The sequence below is a fragment of the Aotus nancymaae genome, unplaced genomic scaffold (genome assembly GCF_030222135.1).
Source record: "Aotus nancymaae isolate 86718 unplaced genomic scaffold, 86718_ANA_hifiasm-v0.15.2.pri h1tg000059l, whole genome shotgun sequence".
NCBI lineage: Eukaryota > Metazoa > Chordata > Mammalia > Primates > Aotidae > Aotus > Aotus nancymaae.
In genome coordinates this window covers 7,556,014-7,575,845 of record NW_026988473.1, presented here as the reverse complement: position 1 = coordinate 7,575,845, position 19,832 = coordinate 7,556,014, and the positions used below count along the sequence as shown (strand labels likewise).

At 49.5% G+C, this 19,832-nt stretch overlaps 1 protein-coding gene and 1 pseudogene across 3 annotated transcripts in view; one reads left to right on the top strand and one right to left on the bottom strand.

Moving 5' to 3' along the window:
- SLC3A2 (solute carrier family 3 member 2) overlaps positions 1-4,268 on the top strand; it is a 39,669-nt gene extending 35,401 nt beyond the window's left edge. For all 3 annotated transcript variants that reach the window (XM_012454454.3, XM_012454456.3, XM_012454457.3), the window contains 3 exons: positions 65-208; positions 3,537-3,620; positions 3,734-4,268. In XM_012454454.3, coding sequence (XP_012309877.1) covers positions 65-208; positions 3,537-3,620; positions 3,734-4,096 — 591 coding nt within the window. In that variant the 3' untranslated portion in view covers positions 4,097-4,268. The remainder of the gene's footprint in view (positions 1-64; positions 209-3,536; positions 3,621-3,733) is intronic.
- An 11,496-nt stretch (positions 4,269-15,764) lies between these two features.
- Positions 15,765-15,977, bottom strand: LOC135270162 (ATP synthase subunit ATP5MJ, mitochondrial-like; annotated as a pseudogene).
- Between the last annotated feature and the right edge of the window lie 3,855 nt (positions 15,978-19,832).

Here is a 19,832-nt window from a genome sequence, read left to right as displayed (position 1 = left end):
AAAGGGTCATTGGGAGAGGGAGGCAGGGGTGGGCGACAGGGCTCACTGGAGTCTCTCCTTGTAGTTGTCTCAGGCAGGGCTCCTGACTTCCTTCCTGCCGGCTCAACTTCTCCGACTCTACCAGCTGATGCTCTTCACCCTGCCAGGGACCCCTGTTTTCAGCTACGGGGATGAGATTGGCCTGGAGGCGGCTGCCATTCCTGGACAGGTACTACTTGCTGTCTGTCCATCACAGGGAGGTTGTTTATCCATCTTATCATGATTCTGGGGATGGCAGCAGAGAGACGTTAGCCTTGGGGTGAAACCGCATTTGATTCCTAGTCGGTAGCTGAGTGGCTGTGTGGCTTTGGGCAAATTGTTTTACCTTTCTGAATTTTGTCATCTCTTGTGTTACTGCAGTTTTTGAAGGGTGGTTAGGGTTAAATAAGGGCATGTTTTTAGTGGTAATGCCTGGTACCTAGAAGATGTTTAGTATGGTAGTCACCGTTCATTCATTCATTCCTTTATTCTTTGGACAGAGGGTACTGTGCTAGACTCTGTGCCCTCACAGGTTCATAGTTTAGGGAGGGAACCATGCAAATAAGGGAGAAGTACATGGCAGTGGCTGGGCATGGTGGCTTATGCCTGTATTCCCAGCACTTTGGGAGGCTGAGGCGAGTGGATCAACTGAGGTCAAGAATTGGAAACCAGCCTGGACAACATGGTGAAACCGTGTCACTACTGAAAATACAAAAATTGGCCGGGCGCGGTGGCTCATGCTATAATCCCAGCACTTTGGGAGGCCAAGGCGGGTGGATCACGAGGTCAAGAGATCGAGACCATCCTGGTCAACATGGTGAAACCCTGTCTCTACTAAAAATACAAAAATTAGCTGGGCATGGTGGCGCACGCCTGTAGTCCCAGGTACTCAGGAGGTTGAGGCAGGAGAATTGCTTGAACTCAGGAGGCGGAGGTTGCGGTGAGCCGAGATCACACCATTGCACTCCAGCCTGGGTAACAGGAGCAGAACTCTGTCTCAAAAAAAAAAAAGAGAAAATACAAAAATTAGCTGAGTGTGATGGTGCACGCCTGTAGTCCCAGCTACTGGGGAGGCTGAGTCAGGAGAATCGCTTGAACTGGGAGGCAGAGTGAATCGAGATCGTGCCACTGCACTCCAGCCTCGGCAACAAAGTGAGAAGCCTTCTAAAAAAAATAAGAAGAAGCATCTGGTAGGGGTGCTACTACAAAGGCATTCGATAGCTTTAGACACAGGGTTACTGTTGGTCCTCGACATTTTTTTTAATTTGAGATAGCATTTCACTATGTCACCCAGGCTGGAATGCATTGGCATGATCTTGGCTCACTGCAGCCTCTGCCTCCCAGGCTGAAGTCATCATTCCACCTCAGCCTCCTGAGGAGGTGAGACGAGACTACAGGTGCATGCCACTATGCCCAGCTAATCTTTTTATTTTCTTTACTTTGGAGACAGGGTCTTGCTCTGTCGCTCAGGCTGGAGTGCAGTGGTGCGATTATGTCTCACTGCAACCTCTGACTCTTGGGTTCAACCAGTACTCCCACCTTAGCTTCCTGAGTAGCTGGGAATACAGGTGCACACCACCACACCCAGCTAATTTTTTTTGGAGATGGAATTTCGCTCTTGTTACCCAGGCTGGAGTGCAATGGCGCGATCTCGGCTCACCGCAACCTCCGCCTCCTGGGTTCAGGCAATTCTCCTGCCTCAGCCTCCTGAGTAGCTGGGGTTACAGGCACGCGCCACCATGCCCAGCTAATTTTTTGTATTTTTAGTAGAGACGGGGTTTCACCATGTTGACCAGGATGGTCTCGATCTCTTGACCTCGTGATCCACCTGTCTCGGCCTCCCAAAGTGCTGGGATTACAGGCGTGAGCCACCGTGCCCGGCCCCAGCTAATTTTTGTAGAGGCAAGGTTTCACTGTTGTTGCCCAGGCTGGTCTTCAACTCCTGGGCTCCATTGATCTGCCTGCCCTGACCTCCCAAAGTGCTGGGGCTACAGGTGTGAGCCACTGTGCCTGACCGCAGCGAATTTTAAAAATTCAGAGGCGTGGTCTCACTATGTTGCCCAAGCTGGTCTCAAACTCCAGGATGCAAGTGATCCCCTGACCTTGGCCTCCCAAACTGCTGGGCTTACAGGTGTGAGACACTGCACCCAGCCATCAGCATGATGTTTATAGAACCAGTTATTCATTTAGTCCATGGATTTATCTATTAACACTGAGGATACAGCATTGCACAAGTGAGCTGGAGGTGGTTAGGTAATTAGATATGCATAAATAAAATGCCAGCTGCTGATGAGTGCTATGCAAAAGAAGGCAAGGTAAGGAGCCTAGAGAATAGGGGGTGATGGGGCTTGTTCTTTTTTTTTTTTTTTTGAGACAGAGTCTCGTTGTTACACCTGCTTGAGTGCAGTGGCTTGATCTTGGCTCACTGCAACCTCTGCCTCTCTGGTTCAAGCAATTTCCCTGCCTCAGTCTCCTGAGTAGCTGGGACAACAGGCGCGCACTACCACACCCAGCTAATTTTTGTATTTTTAGTAGAGACAGGGTTTCACCATGTTGTCCAGGATGGTCTCGATCTCCTGACCTTATGATGAGCCCGCCTCAGCCTCCCAAAGTGCTGGAATTACAGGCAGGAGCCACCACGCCCGGCTGGGGCTTGTTTCATAGAGAGTAGCCACAGGAAACCTGGTGAGATAACCAAGCAAAGACCTGAGGGAAGTGAGAGCTCACCTGCAGCCATCTGTGAGCTTTCTTGGCTGAGGGGTAATAGTGTATGTGTGAAAACCCTGAGGTGGGAGCTTGCCTTGCTTGTCCAGTAGAAGTTAGCCAGGCTGGGCGTGGTGGCTCATGCCTGTAATCCCAGCACTTTGGGAGGCTGAGGTGAGTGGGTCACCTGAGGTCAGGCGTTCTAAACCACCCTGTCCAACGTGGTGAAACCCCATCTCTACTAAAAATACAAAAAAATTAGCTGGGTGTGGTGGCACGTGCGTGTAGTCTCAGCTACATGGGAGGCTGAGGCAGGACAATTGCTTGAACCCAGGAGGCAGAGGTTGCAGTGAGCTGAGATGGCGCCACTGCACTCCAGCCTGAACAACACAGCGAGACTCTATCTCAAAAAAGAAAAAAAAAAAAAAAGCCAGACCAATGAGGATGGAAATGAGAAGAGGGATAAAGGACAGTGGGCCCAGGGTTTTTTTTTGAGACAGAGTCTCACTCTGTTGCCCAGGTCGGAGTGCAGTGGCGCAGTCATGGCTCACTGCAAGCTCAAATTTCTGTGTTCAAGGGATCCTCCCTCCTCAGCCTCCCCAGTAGCTGGGAATATAAGGACGTAATACTATACCAGCTAATTTAAAAAAAAATTTTGCCAGGGATGAGGGCTCGTTATATTGCCCAGGCTGGTTTCAAATGCCTGGGCTCAAGTGATCCTCTTGGCTTGGCCTCCCAGAGTGCTGGAATTACAGATGTGAGCCACCATGCCTGACCCCAGGCCTTTTTAAAGTCCTATTTTCTCTGCTTTTCAGCCTGTGGAAGCTCCAGTCATGCTGTGGGATGAGTCCAACTTCCCTTACATATCAGCGGCTGTAAGTGCCAACATGACTGTGACGGTAAGAGTTTTAGATGGGCAGAACCTGACCAGTGGAGGGTGGGCTGGGCTTGTAGAAATCTGTACCTGGGGGACCTTCCTCACTCGCTTCTGCTATGTGTTTACCATTCTTAGGGCCAGAGTGAAGATCCCGACTCCCTCCTTTCCTTGTTCCGGCGGCTGAGCGACCAGCGGAGTAAGGAGCGCTCCCTACTGCATGGGGACTTCCATGCACTCACCTCTGGGCCTGGATTCTTCTCCTATATCCGCCACTGGGACCAGAATGAGCGTTTCCTGGTAGTGCTTAACTTTGGGGACGTGGGTCTCTCGGCTGGGCTGCAGGCCTCTGACCTGCCTGCCGGCGCCAGCCTGCCAGCCAAGGCTGACCTCCTGCTCAGCACCCAGCCAGGCCGTGAGGAGGGCTCCCCGCTTGAGCTGGAACACCTGAAACTGGAGCCCCACGAAGGGCTGCTGCTCCGCTTCCCCTATGTGGCCTGACCCCAGCCTGATGTGAACCCACTGCCCTTCTCCTTTCCCCAGGCCCTTAGGGTTCTCGTTTTTCTCTTTTTTTTTTTTTCCTTTTTTTAAAAAAAACAGTCTTGCAGATTATAAGTGAACCCCCAAATAGGGTGTTTTCTTCCTTCAAATAAAAGTCACTCCTGCCTGGTGAGGTCGTGTCTTCCCTCTGCTTCTCTCGTAGTGGGAATTTCTCTTCTTCCTCCCCTCCCAGACCTACCCCATAGTGTTTTGGCTAGAGAGTTCCATGCATCTACTCCAACTCCTTCATTATTTCCGTAAGGACCAAGGCTCAGAGAAGAGGGGTCCCCCCAAAGTCAACAGCAAGAAAGTGTCAGGGCTGGGATAGCACCATGCCTCCTCACCCATGCTGGGCCATGGGGCTCTCTGGACATCTTGGGTCTTGCCAACTCTTAAGCTCATCTCCCTCAGCAAAGGGCTCTAGCGAAGCATAGTTAGTTAGTTCTCCTGTTTTTGCAGACTTGGCCTTTCACGGAGAAAGAGGGGATGGGATGGTCTGTTTTGTTTTTTGTTTTTGAGATGGAATTTGCTCTTTAGCCCTGGCTGGAGTGCAGTGGGGCAATCTTGGCTCATTGCAACCTTTGCCTTCTGGGTTCAAGTGATTCTTCTGTCTCAGCCTCTTGAGTAGCTGGGATTACAGGCGTCCACCACCACACCTGGCTGATTTTTGTATTTTTAGTAGAGATGGGGTTTCGCCATATTGGCCAGGCTGGTCTCGATCTCCTGACCTCATGATCTGCACACATTGGCTTCCCAAAGTGCTGGGATTACAGGCGTGAGCTGCCACGCCCAGCCAAGTCTGGTTTTTAAAAGGTATTTCTAAAAGATACTAGAGGTCATACATTCAAGAATTGGTTGAACACTCAGCACGTGCCAGAAACTATCCCTGTCCTGGGGTTACAGCAGGGAACACAGTACAAAAATTCCTGCCTCCTTGGGGCTGATACTCTTGTGGAGAGACAAAAACACAGCAGTTATAGTGGACATGGTGACAGTGTTTTTCTGGAGGAAAAAGTAAAGCAGAAAAGGTGCTTCAGGGTGGTGGGGTGTAGAGGAGGCCTCACCAAGGAGGTAACTTGAGTAAAGGAGTTCAGCTGGTGAGTATCTGGGGAAGGCTTCCTGGGATTGATGAGGGGAGCCTGGCTGATGTGAGGGAGGAGTAAGAGATGAGGTCTTACCTGCAAGGAGCGGGCAGATCATGACGGTTGTAATGAGGTGGTCACTTGGGGCGCAGAGAGTTTGGCAACATAAGCGGTTAGAGGGCATGGTCCCCACAAGTCTGTCCTCACTTCAATACCAGCTGCGAGTTTAGGGGTCCCCATGACCACCTTCAGGTAGGTAATAGACTAGAGTGATTCACAGAACTCAGGAAGGTACTGGGATTATGGTTTTATTACAGCAAAAGCATACCCAGAGCCAGCCAAAGAAAGAGAGATCCTGGGGCAGGATCTGGGAGGGAGCTAAATAGGAAGCTTCCCCCTGGCTTCTTGCAATGGAGTACGGGTACGTCTTCCCGGCCATGATGGAGGTGTAACCAGAGAAGCTCCCTCAATCCTTGGCTCTGTGGCTGACCTTTAATCGTCAGCCCCTGCGGAGCTTTGGGCTTAAGGCCTTTAATTGTCTTCGTTTCCCCCAGAGGTTGCCTGTCCCAAAGCTCAGGTCGTAAATCACATTTATCACTGCTGCTGCTGTTAGCCAGGACATTCCGTGGGTCTAGAGGGCCAGTAGCCGAGGGTAAAGGCCAGACTGCCGAGTAAGATTAATTCTTCACTACCACAGGGTCTGAGGGAGTGGAATGAGAGTCAGTTGTTGGAGGGTTTTGAGCAGAGTGACATGGTCTCACTTGGAATTTAACAGACTTACTAGCTGTTGACTAACCTGCAAGCTGGGACGCCAGTAAAGATGGTTTGTTCCTGCAACCTAGGATGCTTTTGAGGATGGTAGTAGTGGAGGTGGTCAGAAGTGTTTGGGTCCTGCGTTTGTTTTGCAGGCAGATCTGCAATACTTGCTGTGGGATCCTGTTGCAGTACTAGTGATTTGCGCAGGCCTCATGGCCCTTGGGGTTATTTTGGCCCTCCTAGCTTTCTTACAGAAAAGAATGGGGGCTGGGCACGCACGGTGGCTCAGGCCTGTAATCTCAGCTCTTTGTGAGGCTGAGGCGGGGGGATCACCTGAGGTCAGGAGTTCGAGAACAGCCTGACCACCAATATGGTGAAACTCCGTCTCTACTAAAAATGCAAAACTTAGCCAGTTGTGGTGGGCACCTGTTGTATCAGCTACTGGGGAGGCTGAGACAGGAGAATCACTAGAACCTGGGAGGCGGAGGTTGCAGTGAGCGAGATGGTGCCACTGCACTCCAGCCTGGATGACAAGACTCAGTCTGAAAAAAAAAAAAGAATACAGGTCACTGGTGCAGGCTTCCCTTCCCATGGACTGTGACCTGGGGTGGGCCTGGGCCTCTGATCTCTAGGGGAGAGATCAATTGATTAAAAGACCCAAATTAAGGCCCAGGATCCTGAGGCTGTCAGCACAGTTACTGAGAAGACACCCAGCCTGCTGGACCTTGGCTCCCCTCTGCCTAGGGTTTCTCTTCTCTCTCAGTAACCACCCCCCTCCCCACCCCACCTCCTGGCTCTTGCCTGCTCTGGGCCTCTTCCTGAAGCTCCCCACCCTTCCCTCTCCGTGTCCTTTCCCAGGGTCCCAGCTCCAGCCCTCCCCCTTTCCTCCTTCCTCTGCCTCCTGGACTCCCCTCTTAGGCAGATTTCATCATGGTGCTGTTACGGATGGAGCCTCATTATGGTTCTGTGCTTATTTGATTTTCATCTTTCCCCCTATCCTAACCACTAAACCACCAGGGGGATTTTCACTTAAGAAAAATATGGTAAGGCCAGGTGGTGGCTCATGCATGCGCCTCCTAGCACTTTGGGAGGCTGAGTGGGGAGTTTGAGACCAACCTGGGCAACATAGTAGACCCCTGTCTCTACTTAAAAAAAGAAAATTAGCTGGGCATGGTTGCATGTGCCTGTAGTCCCAGCTAACCTGGAAGCTGAGGCAGGAAGATCACTTGAACTCTGGAGGCTGAGGCTGCAGTGAGGTATAACTGCACCACTGCACTCCAACCTGGGTGACAGTGAGGCCCTGTCTCAAAAAAAATAAAAAAGTATTGTAAAATACATGGCATAAAATTTACTATTTATTTTTTGAGATGGAGTCTTGCTCTGTTGCCCAGGCTGGAGTGCAGTGATGTGATCTGGGCTCACTGCAACCTCTGCCTCCCGGGTTCAAGCGATTCTCCTACCTCAGCCTTCCAAGTAGCCAGGATTACAGGCGTCCACCACCACACCCATAATTGGTTTAATGAGACTTTCACTTTTAAGTCATTGTGACACACCTAGGAGGACTGTGGGGACCCTGTTTACAGAGGCTGGGGGCTCGGAGAAGTAAAGGGACCTTCTAGACATAGTGGAGCTGCCATTTGGACCCAGGCCTTAGTACCATGGTCAAACCCCATGTGCCAATGGACTTGGTCCTTCTTGGGATCACTTGAACTCTGTTGTTACTTGCCCTTGGATCACGGGTCGGGGAGCAGGTGGACATCTCCGTCAGCCTGAGCCATTCTTCTGGTTCCAATCAATGTGCTACATCTTGGGGACATAAACGGGACTAAAATACAGTGTTGCTGATGTGACCTTCACTGATTGGGAGTGAGAGCAGATAAGTAATTGCCTCCATGAAATAATGGCTGTGGAGCACCAGGGTCTCTGATGGGCAGAGGAGGAGTTTAACCCCAGAGGAATCTGGGAAAGCTTCTTGGAGTCTTCATTTGAGCTGAGATTGAGGTACCAGTAGGCATTCATGTTATGCATGTGAAGGAAAAGGCCACCGGGTATAGGTGACATGTACCACTGCTCGGTTGAGACAGCATGATGAGTGTGAGGAACTGTAACTGGGACATAAAGCATGATATTGGACAATTTGGGAGAGTGGTGAGAGCCAACCAGAGGCTGAAGCTTAAAGGGCTTGAACAGCCATGGCTCAAGCTGTCTATATTTTACTGTATCATATAGATTAGCGGCTCCCAGCCTGCTTATTCAGAATCCTCTGGAAAAAATTTTCCCATCCAAATTACGCCAAATCAGAATCTCCAATGGGGATATGCCATGAAACTCCAAGGGTGTGAGCTTGGAAGTTAATTTTAATTTTATTTTGCTACTTTTTTTGAGAAGGAGTCTCACTCTGTTGCCCAGGCTGGAGTGCAGTGGCGCGATTCGGCTCACTGCAATCTCTGACTCCCGGGTTCAAGCGATTCTCCTGCCTCAGCCTGTGGAGTAGCTGGGATTACAGGTGCTCACTATCATGCCTAGCTAATTTTGTTTTTTTTTTGAGACGAAGTCTTGCTCTTTTCCTCCAGGCTGGAGTGCAATGGCATGATCTCGGCTCACTACAACCTCTGCCTCCTGGGTTCAAGTGATTCTCTTGCCTCAGCCTCCAGAATAGCTGGGATTACAGGCACCTGCCACACCTGGCTAATTTTTGTATTTTTAGTAGAGATGGGGTTTCACCATGTTGGCCTGGCTGGTCTCAAACTCTTGACCTCAGGTGATAAAGCCCACTTTGGCCTCCCAAAGTGCTGGGATTACTGGCATGAGCTGCAGCTCCCGGCGCCTGGCTCCCGACTGGAAGTTTATTTTTAGCCACCTTCCCCAAAAGATTCCCAAAGCAGGTCAGTGTTTCCCGTGTGCTGACTTAGGCCTGAGGGCAATGATTAGAAAGAAAAGCCTTGAATTTTTTCTCCTGGATGTTCTGATTTAGAAAGTCTGGGATGGGACACCAGAATCCATGGTAACAAGCTCCGGTAAGAACAAGAGAAAGAAGAAAGAAACATTGCTCTTATTGATGGGGAAACCACTCACATGTTCTTGGCAGCGAGTGGCTTGCTCAGGTTTGAGCTCCAGGAAGCTCCCTCTATACTTGTTGTTGAGGAGGAAGAAGTTTCAGGTGGCTGAGACTGGGCCAGGAGCCATTTTGGAGGCTGTTGGAAAATGCAGTCCAGTAAGATTAAGAAGTTAAGGAGGCAGCCCAGGCTCGGTGACTCACATCTGTAATCCTAGCACTTTGGGAGGCTGAGGCAGGTGGATCACCTGAGGTCAGGAGTTCGAGGCCAGCCCGACCAACATGATGAAACCCTGTCTCTACTAAAAACACAAAAATTAGCTGGGCATGATGGTGCACACCTGTAATCCCAGCTACTCGGGAGGCTGAGGCATGAGAATCGCTTGAACCCGGAAGGCAGAGGTTGCAGTGAGCTGAGATGGCATCACTGAACTCCAGCCTGGGTGACAAAGCAAGACTCTTTCAAAAAAAAAAAAAAAAGTTAAGGGGCAGAGGCTGTGGGTTTGGAGAGGAGGGAATGGCTTGGAGAGATATTTCAAGAGAAGAAACTCCAGGATTTATGACCTCCTAGGTGGGATAGACTGGATGTGAAGGGAGAAGAGAGCTGTGCAGTGACTCCTGAGTTTCTACCTTGGGTGACTCGGGGTGCAGGCTGGGACCATTAAGCTGAGTAGGGGAGGCAGGACGAAGGTGAGGGTGGGAAGCTGATCAGCTCCATGCAGATTCGCCAGGTGCCCTTATCCTTGCAGGTGGAGGTTTCCAGCAGGGGAGTGTCTACAGCTCTGCAGAAGGCAAGATCTGGGAATCCTGGGGGTTGAGGTGGGGGGAATTTGCCATGAGGATAAATGATGCGTGCGGATGGTGAAGGGTAGAAGGGTAACACTGGAGCCCTGAGGACCGGCAACATCTGTAGACTAGACAATTGAAGACAGACCCACATAGAGGGCAGAGAACAGAGCCTGGGGTGGGGGATAGGAAGACAAGAAGAGGCCAGTTGGCATCAGAGTAGAACTGTCCCAGGTAGCTTCAGATTTGATGACAAGGAGAGCATCGATGATTTCTGGGTGATCTCCAGACTACTTCCAGGGAAACATGGAGAAACTGATTTTTCTAATTTCAAGGGCAAGAGGGATTTGTACATGTTTCTAGATAGTATCAGTTGGAGCACCTGGTTTTCTTAAGCAGTAAAAGAATTTATTGGAAGGCCACCAGGAACTGCCAGGAGGAAGCAGAACCAGGCTTGGAAAATGGGCAGGAAGCAAGCGCCAAGAAGCAGGAAGTACAATTGTCTTTTAACTGGAACAGCCTGGGATGCTGCCACCGGGGGACATTCTGCCAAGATGTGTGTGACTGGGCACAAAGGCGTGCTGCACGAAGGCACTGGCCACCCTGGGCGGGACGTGGGTGGTGCTGAAATTCAGAACATGTTCCATTTGCAATGGCCTTGTGTGTCTCAAGTTCAATGACAAAGGGGGATCATCTTTTACTTCTTATCCACAGACTATCTCCACGGTAACCCCAGCTACTCAGGAGGCTAAGGTGGGAGGACTGTCTGAGGCCAGGAGTTTGAGACCAGCCTGGGCAACACAGCGAGGACATGTCTCTAAAAAAAAAAAAAAAAAACCCAGCATGGCACGTGCCTGTAGTCCCAGCTACTTGGGAGGCTGAGGTGGGAAGATTGCTTGAGCTGGGGAGGTTGAGGCTGCAGTGAGCCATGATTACACTACTGCACTCCAGCCTAGGTGACAGAGCGAGACGCTAAATCTAAAAACCAAAAACCAAAAAACAAAAAAACAGAGCTCTGTCCAGTTGCCAAATCATGCATCCATGGTACTGTCACTGCTCTTCAGGGACACCCTTTTAAAATTCACACAATAATGCTGATGTGGTCAGTGTGGCCCTAGAAATAGAATAGTCAATGGTGATTTTATTTTGTTTGTTAATTTTATTGTTGCTCTGTCATCAAGGGTGGAGTGCAGTGACTCGATCTTGGCTCACTGCAACCTCTATCTCATCAACAGTGATTTTTTTGTTTTGAGTCGGAGTCTCTCTCTGTTGCCATTCTGGAGTGCAGCGGTGCTCTCTCGGCTCACTGCAACCTCCGTCTTCCAGGTTCAAGCAATTCGCTGCCTCAGCTTTCCGAGTAGCTGGGACTACAGGCATGCACCACCACACCCAGCTAATTTTTGTATTTTTAGTAGAGAGGGGGTTTCACCATGTTGGCCAGGATGGTCTTGATCTCTTGACCTCACGATCTGCCCGCCTCGGCCTCCCAAAGTGCTGGGATTACAGGCGTGCACCACTGTGCCCGGCCTCAAGGGTGATTTTAAGGTTTTTGGGTTGAGCAGCTAGAAGATTGGATTTGCCATTTAATGAGATGGGGAAGACTGCAGAAGGAGTGGACTTACCAGGAGAAACAGGTGGCTGAGTTTGGGCTTTCAATGCCTTTGAAATCTTAGACATTAAAGTGGAAATGTCAAGATGTCCATTGGACATACCGCTCTGCTGTTCACGGAGAGACCTGGGCTGGAGAGGTGAATTGGGAGTCCTCTGCACAGCTGGTATTTAAAGCCGTGAGGTGATAGGAGGTGATCAGCGGAGTAAGCATACAGAGGGCTAAGAAGATGGCCCAGGACTCAGCTCTTCAGAGGTTGGAGAAATGGGTGTGGGCCAGCAATGCAGACAAAGCATGAGGGGACAGTGAGATGGGCAGAGGGGAGTGACCTGGGGACCAAGTGAGGAGGAAGGTCCCCAGTATACACTATCAAATGCTGCTGAGGGGTCAAGTGAGAGGACAGAGGCCATGGAGTCTTTGGTGACCTTGACAAGAGCAGTTGTGGTTGAGGTGAGGGCAAGAAGCCCTACTGGAGGGAGTGTGGAGGGACAGAGGGGAGACTCTGGAGATAGTGACTACAGACAGTGTTGCTTTAAAGGGAGGGAGAGGCCCGTCGTGGTGGCTCACGCCTGTAATCCCAGAACTTTGGGAGGCTGAGGCGGGCGAATCACTTGAGGTCAGGAGTTTGAGACCAGCCTGGCCAACATGGTGAAACCCTGTCTCTGCTAAAAATATAACAATTAGCCAGCATTGTGGCACGTGCCTGTAATCGCAGCTACTCAGGAGGCTGAGGCAGGAGAATTGCTTGAACCTGGGAGGCGGCGGCTGTAGTTAGCCAAGATTGCACCACTGCACTCCAGTCTGGGCGACAGAGCGAGATTCTGTCTCGAAAAACAAAAAATTAATTGAGAATTAATAATTGCATAGATTTATGGGGTACCCTGTGATGTTTTGATATATGTATCCTGATTGCTTTTATTTTCTCCAGTGAAACAGGAAACAAGATCATCAGCTGAGAATGAGGACTGGTGTCTCCCAAGTGTCGGAGGTTTGGGGAGAAAGGAGAAATTGGAATAAACATCCCAGACCTTCTTATTCACAATGTCTGTCTGGGGATCAGTAGCAACCACAGTAACTACTTGTTGCACATGCAGATTCTCAGGTCTATTCAGCCTATTGAGTCAGGGTCTTGCTGCCAATCAGGCTGGAGTCAGTGGTGCTGTTATAGCTTACTGTAGCATTGAACTCCTGGGCTCAAAGGATCCTCCCATCTCAGCCTCCTGAGTAGCTAGGACTGCAGGCATGCACTACTAACTTGGCTTTTTTTTTAAAAAAAATTGAATATATATATATTTTAGAGATGAGGTTTCACCATGTTGGCCAGGCTGGCCTTGAACTCCTGACCTCAGGTGATCCACCTGCCTTGGCATCCCAAAGTGCTGGGATTACAGGCATGAGCCACTGCCACTGTGCCCCGCTTTTTTTTTTTTTTTTTTTTTACTTTTTGTGGAGATGGGGTCTTACTACATTGCCCAGGTTGGTCTCAAACCCCTGGCCTCAGGCAATCCTCCTGCCTTAGCCTCCCCAAGCACTACAATTACAGATGTGAGCCATTGTGCTCAGCCAAAATCTGCACTTACTATTTTTTTTTTTTTGAGATGGAGTCTCACTTTGTTGCCCAGGCTGGAGTGCAATGGCCTGATCTCCACTCGCTGCAATCCCTTCCTCCCAAGTTCAAGTGATTCTCCTGCCTAAGCCTCCCGAGAAGCTGGGACTACAGGCACCTGCCACCTAATTTTTGTATTGTTAGTAGAGATGAGGTTTTGCCATGTTGACCAGGCTGGTCTCGAACTCCTGACCTCAGGTGATCCGCCCACCTCGGCCTCCCAAAGTGCTGGGATTACAGGCATGAGCCGCTGCGTCACACCTGGAATCTGCATTTTCACAAGATCCCAGGTGATTCCTACGCACACTCAGATTTGATAAGCTCTTATGTAGGAGTGTGGAGAGCAACTGTTTGAGAGACTTGCAAGTTGATTGCCATGTAGTGGGTGGCGGGAACGACTGGCTTGAGAGCAACCTCTCAGCCTGCCTTTGTTTCTCTAGGTGCTGCCTTGAAGACTCCAGATCCTTCTAACTGGTGGTGACAAAAAAAAAGTATGATAAGAAAGAGAAAATGTGCCCTCTTCTTCTGCAGCAGCAGAAATAAAAGCAGATTCTTTTGTGCCTGGTAAAACCATCTTCGCAAATGTAATTTCTAACAAGGGAGTCTTGTCAGACAATTAAATTTATGAGACTTGCTTTGTCCTGCGAAAGTAACCTTTAACTTTTAAAAAGCTTGTGATTCTGATTGCTTGTCTTCCTTAATAATGTGTTGCCCTGGCAATAATATTTAAATTCACATCTCTGTTTTCTAGAAGGTAGAAATACCTGTGAGTTTTCTTTGTTAAGCCAGAGGGGGAGCATTGACACATCCCTCTTCTCCCACGCACATGAAGTAAAATCAACCCAGTGACTGCAAGATTTCTTTTTCTTTCTTTCTTTTTTTTTTTTTGAGACAGAGTTTTGCTCTTGTTACCCAGGCTGGAGTGCAATGGCGCAATCTCGGCTCACCGCAACCTCCGCCTCCTGGGTTCAGGCAATTCTCCTGCCTCAGCCTCCTGAGTGGCTGGGATTACAGGCACGCACCACCGTGCCCAGCTAATTTTTTGTATTTTTAGTAGAGACGGGGTTTCACATGTTGACCAGGATGGTCTCGATCTCTTCACCTCGTGATCCACCCGCCTCGGTCTCCCAAAGTACTGGGATTACAGGCGTGAGCCACCACGCCCGGCCTTGCAAGATTTCTTAAACAAAGAATTTGAGAATCTTGTCTCATTTAAATCAACATGCAGACCAGGTGTGATGGCTCATGCCTATAATCCCAGCATTTTGGGAGGCTGAGGTGGGGGGGCTTGTTTGAGTCCCGGAGTTTGAGACTAGCTTGAGCAACACAGTGAGACCCTGTTGCTACAAAAATAAAAATAAAAATAATTAGCTGGGGCCGGGCGTACTGGCTCACACCTGTAACCCAAACACTTTGGAGGCCAAGACGGGCGGATCACCTGAGGTCGGGAGTTCAAGACCAGCCTGATCAACATGGTGAAACCCAGTCTTTAAAAACAAATTAAAAAAAAAAAAATTAGCTAGGTGTGGTGGCATGCTCCTGTAGTCCCATCTACTTGGGAGGCTGAGGTGGGAGGATCCCTTGAGCCCAGTAATTCGAGGCCGCAGTGAGCCACTCCAGCCCAGTGACAGAGAGAGACTCTCAGCTCTTTTTTTTTTGAGACAGAGTCTTGCTCTGTTGCTCAGGGTGGAGCGCAGTGGCGCCATCTCTGCTCACTGCAACCTCTGCCTCCTGGGTTCAAGCTATTCTCCTGCCTCAGCCTCCCAAGTAGCTGTGACTACAGGTGCCCGCTACCACGCCTGTTTAAGTTTTGTATTTTTAGTAGAGATGGGGTTTCACCATGTTGGCCAGGCTGGACTTGACTGCCTGACCTTAGGTTATCCATCTGCCTTGGCCTCCCGAAGTGCTGAGATTACAGGTGTGAGCCACCACATGGCCCCCCAACTCTTAAAAAAATATCACACGGGGGCAGCAAGCCGGAGGTAGCGGGCATGAGGAGAGGTGGAAGCTGAGAATAAACACTTTTGGGAATAAGGCAAAGGGAGCTGAGTGATGACAAGCACAAAGATGTAGGGAGGCGCCATGCGGCTGCAGAGCAGAGGTCAGGAACCCTGCGTTTATTCTGGTGCCAATCTGCAAGAGAGTGGGAGCTTTTTCCGGCAGTGCTGGGCTGCCCATGTGTCAGGTTAGAGAAGATGGATGGTGGCATCGACCCAGGTGGTGAATTTGTGGTAGAAACAAGGAGCCGGGGGATTGTGACTACTGGTGGTGCTGATGAAAGATTTCATGGTCCAGGCTGCTCAGGGAAGGAAGGCACTTGCTGAGGAGGGGCAAGGGCAGGGCCTGGAGAAAGGTGAGAGGCTGAGGGGGTGAGATGGTGAGAGTGGAAGACATGGGGTTTTAGCTCTTGAAAAGGGAGCAGTTGAGGACTCTGGATTTGGCTGACATAGGGTGGAGGGTAAGGTCCTTGGGGCTGAAGAGATCCTGATACTGGCGTGGTTGAGTTGAGTGGGTCACCCAGCCAGGACAGTGGCCAGATTTAAGAGGAGGAAAGCATGGGCTTAGAGATCATTTGGGTGTGGAATCCTTGCTCTATCCCTGCCTCAATCTCCTTTTTTTTTGAGCATCTCACAGGTCCATTTATTCATGCCATGAAGTAAACGGTACTCATACAAGTGTACAGTGATGTTCCATGCCCCCCATCTAACACGGCTTGCTCAAATTTACAGGCAGACAGACGTTTTCTTTCACAGGTACTCCAAGTAAGCTGGTTAATGATGATCACGAGCAGACGCTGCAGCTTTCGCAGCCTTATTTCTTTTATCGGCGGCATGGAGTTTATAAATGATGAAGCCCATCAGTCCCATTCCTACCCAAATCTCCTAGTAAACTTGGGTATAGTAGGGTTTCAAGGGGAGCCACATATTTTTAATAAAATTTTGAAGCATCTTGGCGCAGGAAAGACAACTCAGGGAGCACCACAAATCCACACCCAACTGAGTAAAGCTTTTTTTTTTTTTTTTTTTTAAGACGGATTCTTGTTCTGTCACCCAAGCTGGAGTGCAGGGGAGTGATTTCAGCTCACTGCAACCTTCACTTCCCAAGCACAAGCAATTCTTGGGCCTTAGCCTTCTGAGTAGCTGGGATTACAGGCGCACGCCACCATGCCCGGCTAATTTTTGTATTTTTCCGGTAGAGACAGGGTTTCACCATGTTGGACAGGCTTGTCTTGAACTCCTGACCTGGTGACCTGGTGGGAGGCCCATCTCAGCCTCCCAAAGTGCTGGGATTACAGGAGTGAGCCACCACACCCAGCCTTTTAATATTCTTTTTTTTTTTTTTTTTTTGAGACAGAATCTTACTTTGTTGCCCAGGCTGAAGTGCAGTGGTGCAATCTTGGCTCACTGCAACCTCCACCTTTTGGATTCAAGCGATTCTTCTCCCTCAGCCTCCCAAGTAGCTGGGACTACAGGTGCGTGCCGCCCGTTAGAGAAGGAGATAGACTTCCTGCCTGGTTCTCAGGTGTCCAAGGCAGCAACAATGTTGTATAGTAATCATTTATTGGCCGGGCACAGTGGCTCACGCCTCTAATCACGGCACTTTCGGAGGCCAAGGTAGGGTGGATCGCTTGGGGTCAGGAGTTTGAGACCAGCCTGGTCAACATGGCGAAACCCCATCTCTACTAAAAATACAAAAATTAGCCAGGCATGGTGGTGTGCACCTGTAGTCCCAGCTACTCGGGAGGCTGAGGCAGAAGAATTGCTTGACCTCGGAAGGCAGATGTTGCAGGGGGCTGAGATCGTGCCGCTATACTCCAGCCTGGTGACAGAGCGAGACTCTGTCTCAAAAAAAAAAGACACAGACAGATGATGAGGGGAGAAGCCATGTGGTGATTGAGGCAGAGATTGAAGTGTGGCATCTGTAAGACGAGGAGTGCCTGGGGCTACCAGAAGTGGAAGAGGCAAGGAAAGAGTCTTCCCTACAGGTTTCAGAAGGGAGCATGGCTGATCCAAAACCTTGGTTTTAGAATTCTAGCCTCCAGAATTGTGAGACAATGGGTTTCTGTTGTAAGCCACCCAGTTTGTGGGGCTTCGTTATGGCGGCCCTAGGAAACTAATCCCTGTACCTCATCTCCTTTAATCCTTTCAGGGACTCTCAGTCCAGGGGATTTCAAACTCCTAGCACCATATTCCACCATTAGAAATAGTTTACATAATGATCTGGTGCATGCAAACATGTATCTGCTTTCTGTTTCTAAACTGAAACAAAAGTTTCAAAAAGTGCTACTTACCCTCATTATGTGTCACACCCAGGTATTTTCAAATCTATTTTAAACAAGTTCATTAAAAAAAAAAAAGCTGATCATGACTCTGATTTCATGACTCACTAATGGGGTCACAACTTACATTCTGAAAAACTCTTAGAATGTGAGCTTCTCCAGGGCAGGGACTGTGTTCTGTTGACCTCTATGCTCCCTGCTCCGCCAGTCTCTGAAGCAGAGTTGGAGCCTGGCAGATATTTATCTGAACTGAACTCCCCATCAGGAAAGTACAGCAGCTCTATTTTCCCAGTAAGGAAATGAAGGTTCCTAGAGGTTAAGGCAGTTGAACAAAGTCACCCAGCTTGTGAGCAGAGGAGTCAGTGTGGAGATGAAACCTTGGTTTAGCTCTGGACTTGGACAGCCCTGGTTGTCCTGGTCCTGCCATTACCAAAGTGATTCCAAGCAAGCACCTCCACTCTCCTCCCCTCTCTAAATATTGGACCCCTCGAAGCATTGCCTCAGCAGAGGTCTCTCTCCAGGTAACCAGAGGAGAAGACCACAGTAGATGTGGTGGAATGGCACTGGGGGTATGATGATGTCAGAAATCGCCACGAAAAGACGCTGTCCATCTTCTCCAGGACCTTGGAGCTGGCCCTGTGCACAAAAGCCCTCCAGGATGGGGCCGGGCACAGTGGCTCACACCTGTAATCCCAGCACTTTGGGAGACTGAGGTGGGCGGATCACCTGAGGTCAGGAGTTCGAGACTAGCCTGGCCAACGTGGTGAAACCCTGTCTCTTTTAAAAATACAAAAATTAGCCAGGTGTGGTGGGGAGCACCTATAATCACAGCTACTCGGGAGGCTGAGGCAGGTGAATCGCTTGAATCTGGGAAGTGGAGGTTGCTGTGAGCCGAGATCACACCACTGCACTCCAGCCTGGGTGACAAGAGCAAGGCTTCATCTCAAGAAAAGAAAAAAAAGCCCCCCAGGATGGGTCTTCAGGGAGAACTGCTGGAGGAGGGGTGGGCTCATGTGGGTCTGTCTCTGCTTTAACTGCCATTTGCTTACCTTTCCCCATGAGTCCCACACGTCCCCTCCCTCTACTGCCTGGGCCCTTCCTCCCAGCCTCTCTGCTGGGCCTTCTCTGTCTGGTGTTCTGCCAGTGCCTCTGCGTCTGAGCCTCTTCTCTGAGCATCTCCTCCACCAACTGGCTTCAACTGAAATCTGCTGTCCCCCGAGAACACCCTGCAACCCTCTCAGGTGGGGGCTGTTTTTCCTCTCTGGATTTTGAAGGAAGCATAGGAGTTTCCCAGGTGAAGTAGGAAAAGACTATTCCAAGCAGAGGAAGTAAAAGGAGCAAAGCCATCAAGAAGTGAGCTGAGGGCCTGTGTGAGGACCAGGAGAGTTCCAGAGGCTGGGACTAAGGTCTGTGGGGTGAGGGGGTCACAGAAGAGGCTGAATAAGTAAGTAGGGCTGAATGGCAAGGGTTTTGAAGGCTAAGGCGCTTGCATTTTTATTTTAAGCGATTGGCTAGCTGTAAGCAAGGAGTTGAAAGCATCAGATCTGTGTTTTGGCAAAATCACTTTGGCTAGAGCATGTAGAGCTTGGAGAATGGATGGAAGTGGAACCAATTAAGGCAGGGATTGGTCAACTATGTCTACTGGGCCTGTTTTTGTACCAATCATTAGCTAAGAATGGATTTTGCTTTTTTTTTTTTTAGAGATGGGTTTCACCATGTTGGCCAGGATGGTCTCCATCTCCTGACCTCATGATCCGCCCGCCTCAGCCTCCCAAAGTGCTGGGACTATAGGCACGAGCCACCGTGCCTGGCCTTTTTTTTTTTTTTTTTTTTTTTTTGAGATAGAGTTTTGCTCTCGTTGCCCAGGCTGGAGTGCAATGGCATGATCTCGGCTCACCGCAACCTCTGCCTTCTCAAGTGATCTTCCTGTCTCAGCCTCCTGAGTAGCTGGGATTACAGGCATGTGCCATTACACCCGGCTAATTTTGTATTTTTAGTAGAGACGGTGTTTCTCCATGTTGATCAGGCTGGTCTCAAACTCCGGATCTCAGGTGATCCACACACCTTGGCCTCCCAAAGTGCTGGGATTACAGGCATGAGCCACCGTGCCCGGCAGATTTTGCATTTTTAAAAGGCTGAAAAACAAACAAAAATAGTATTTGTGACACAAGAAAAATTTTATGAAATTCAAATCAGTGATATTCAAAGAAAATATTTTTGGAACAGAGCCATGCTCATTATGTTTATATACGTTTATATGTCTATGGCTGCTTTTGACTGCAACAGCAGAGTTGAATAGTGTGACAGAGACTGTGTAATATTGGAATACCTACATAATATTCATGATTTTGTCTCCTGTTCTGCGGAGTCTAAAACTAAAAATATTTGCTGTCTGGCCCTTTAGAGAAAAACTTTGCTAATCCGTGAATTAAGGGATTGTTTTGGCATTTCAGGCAAGAAGCCTGTGCTACTTTAGAGGCAGTGGGGTTGCAGAAAACTGGATGAATTTGGGAGCTACTGAGGA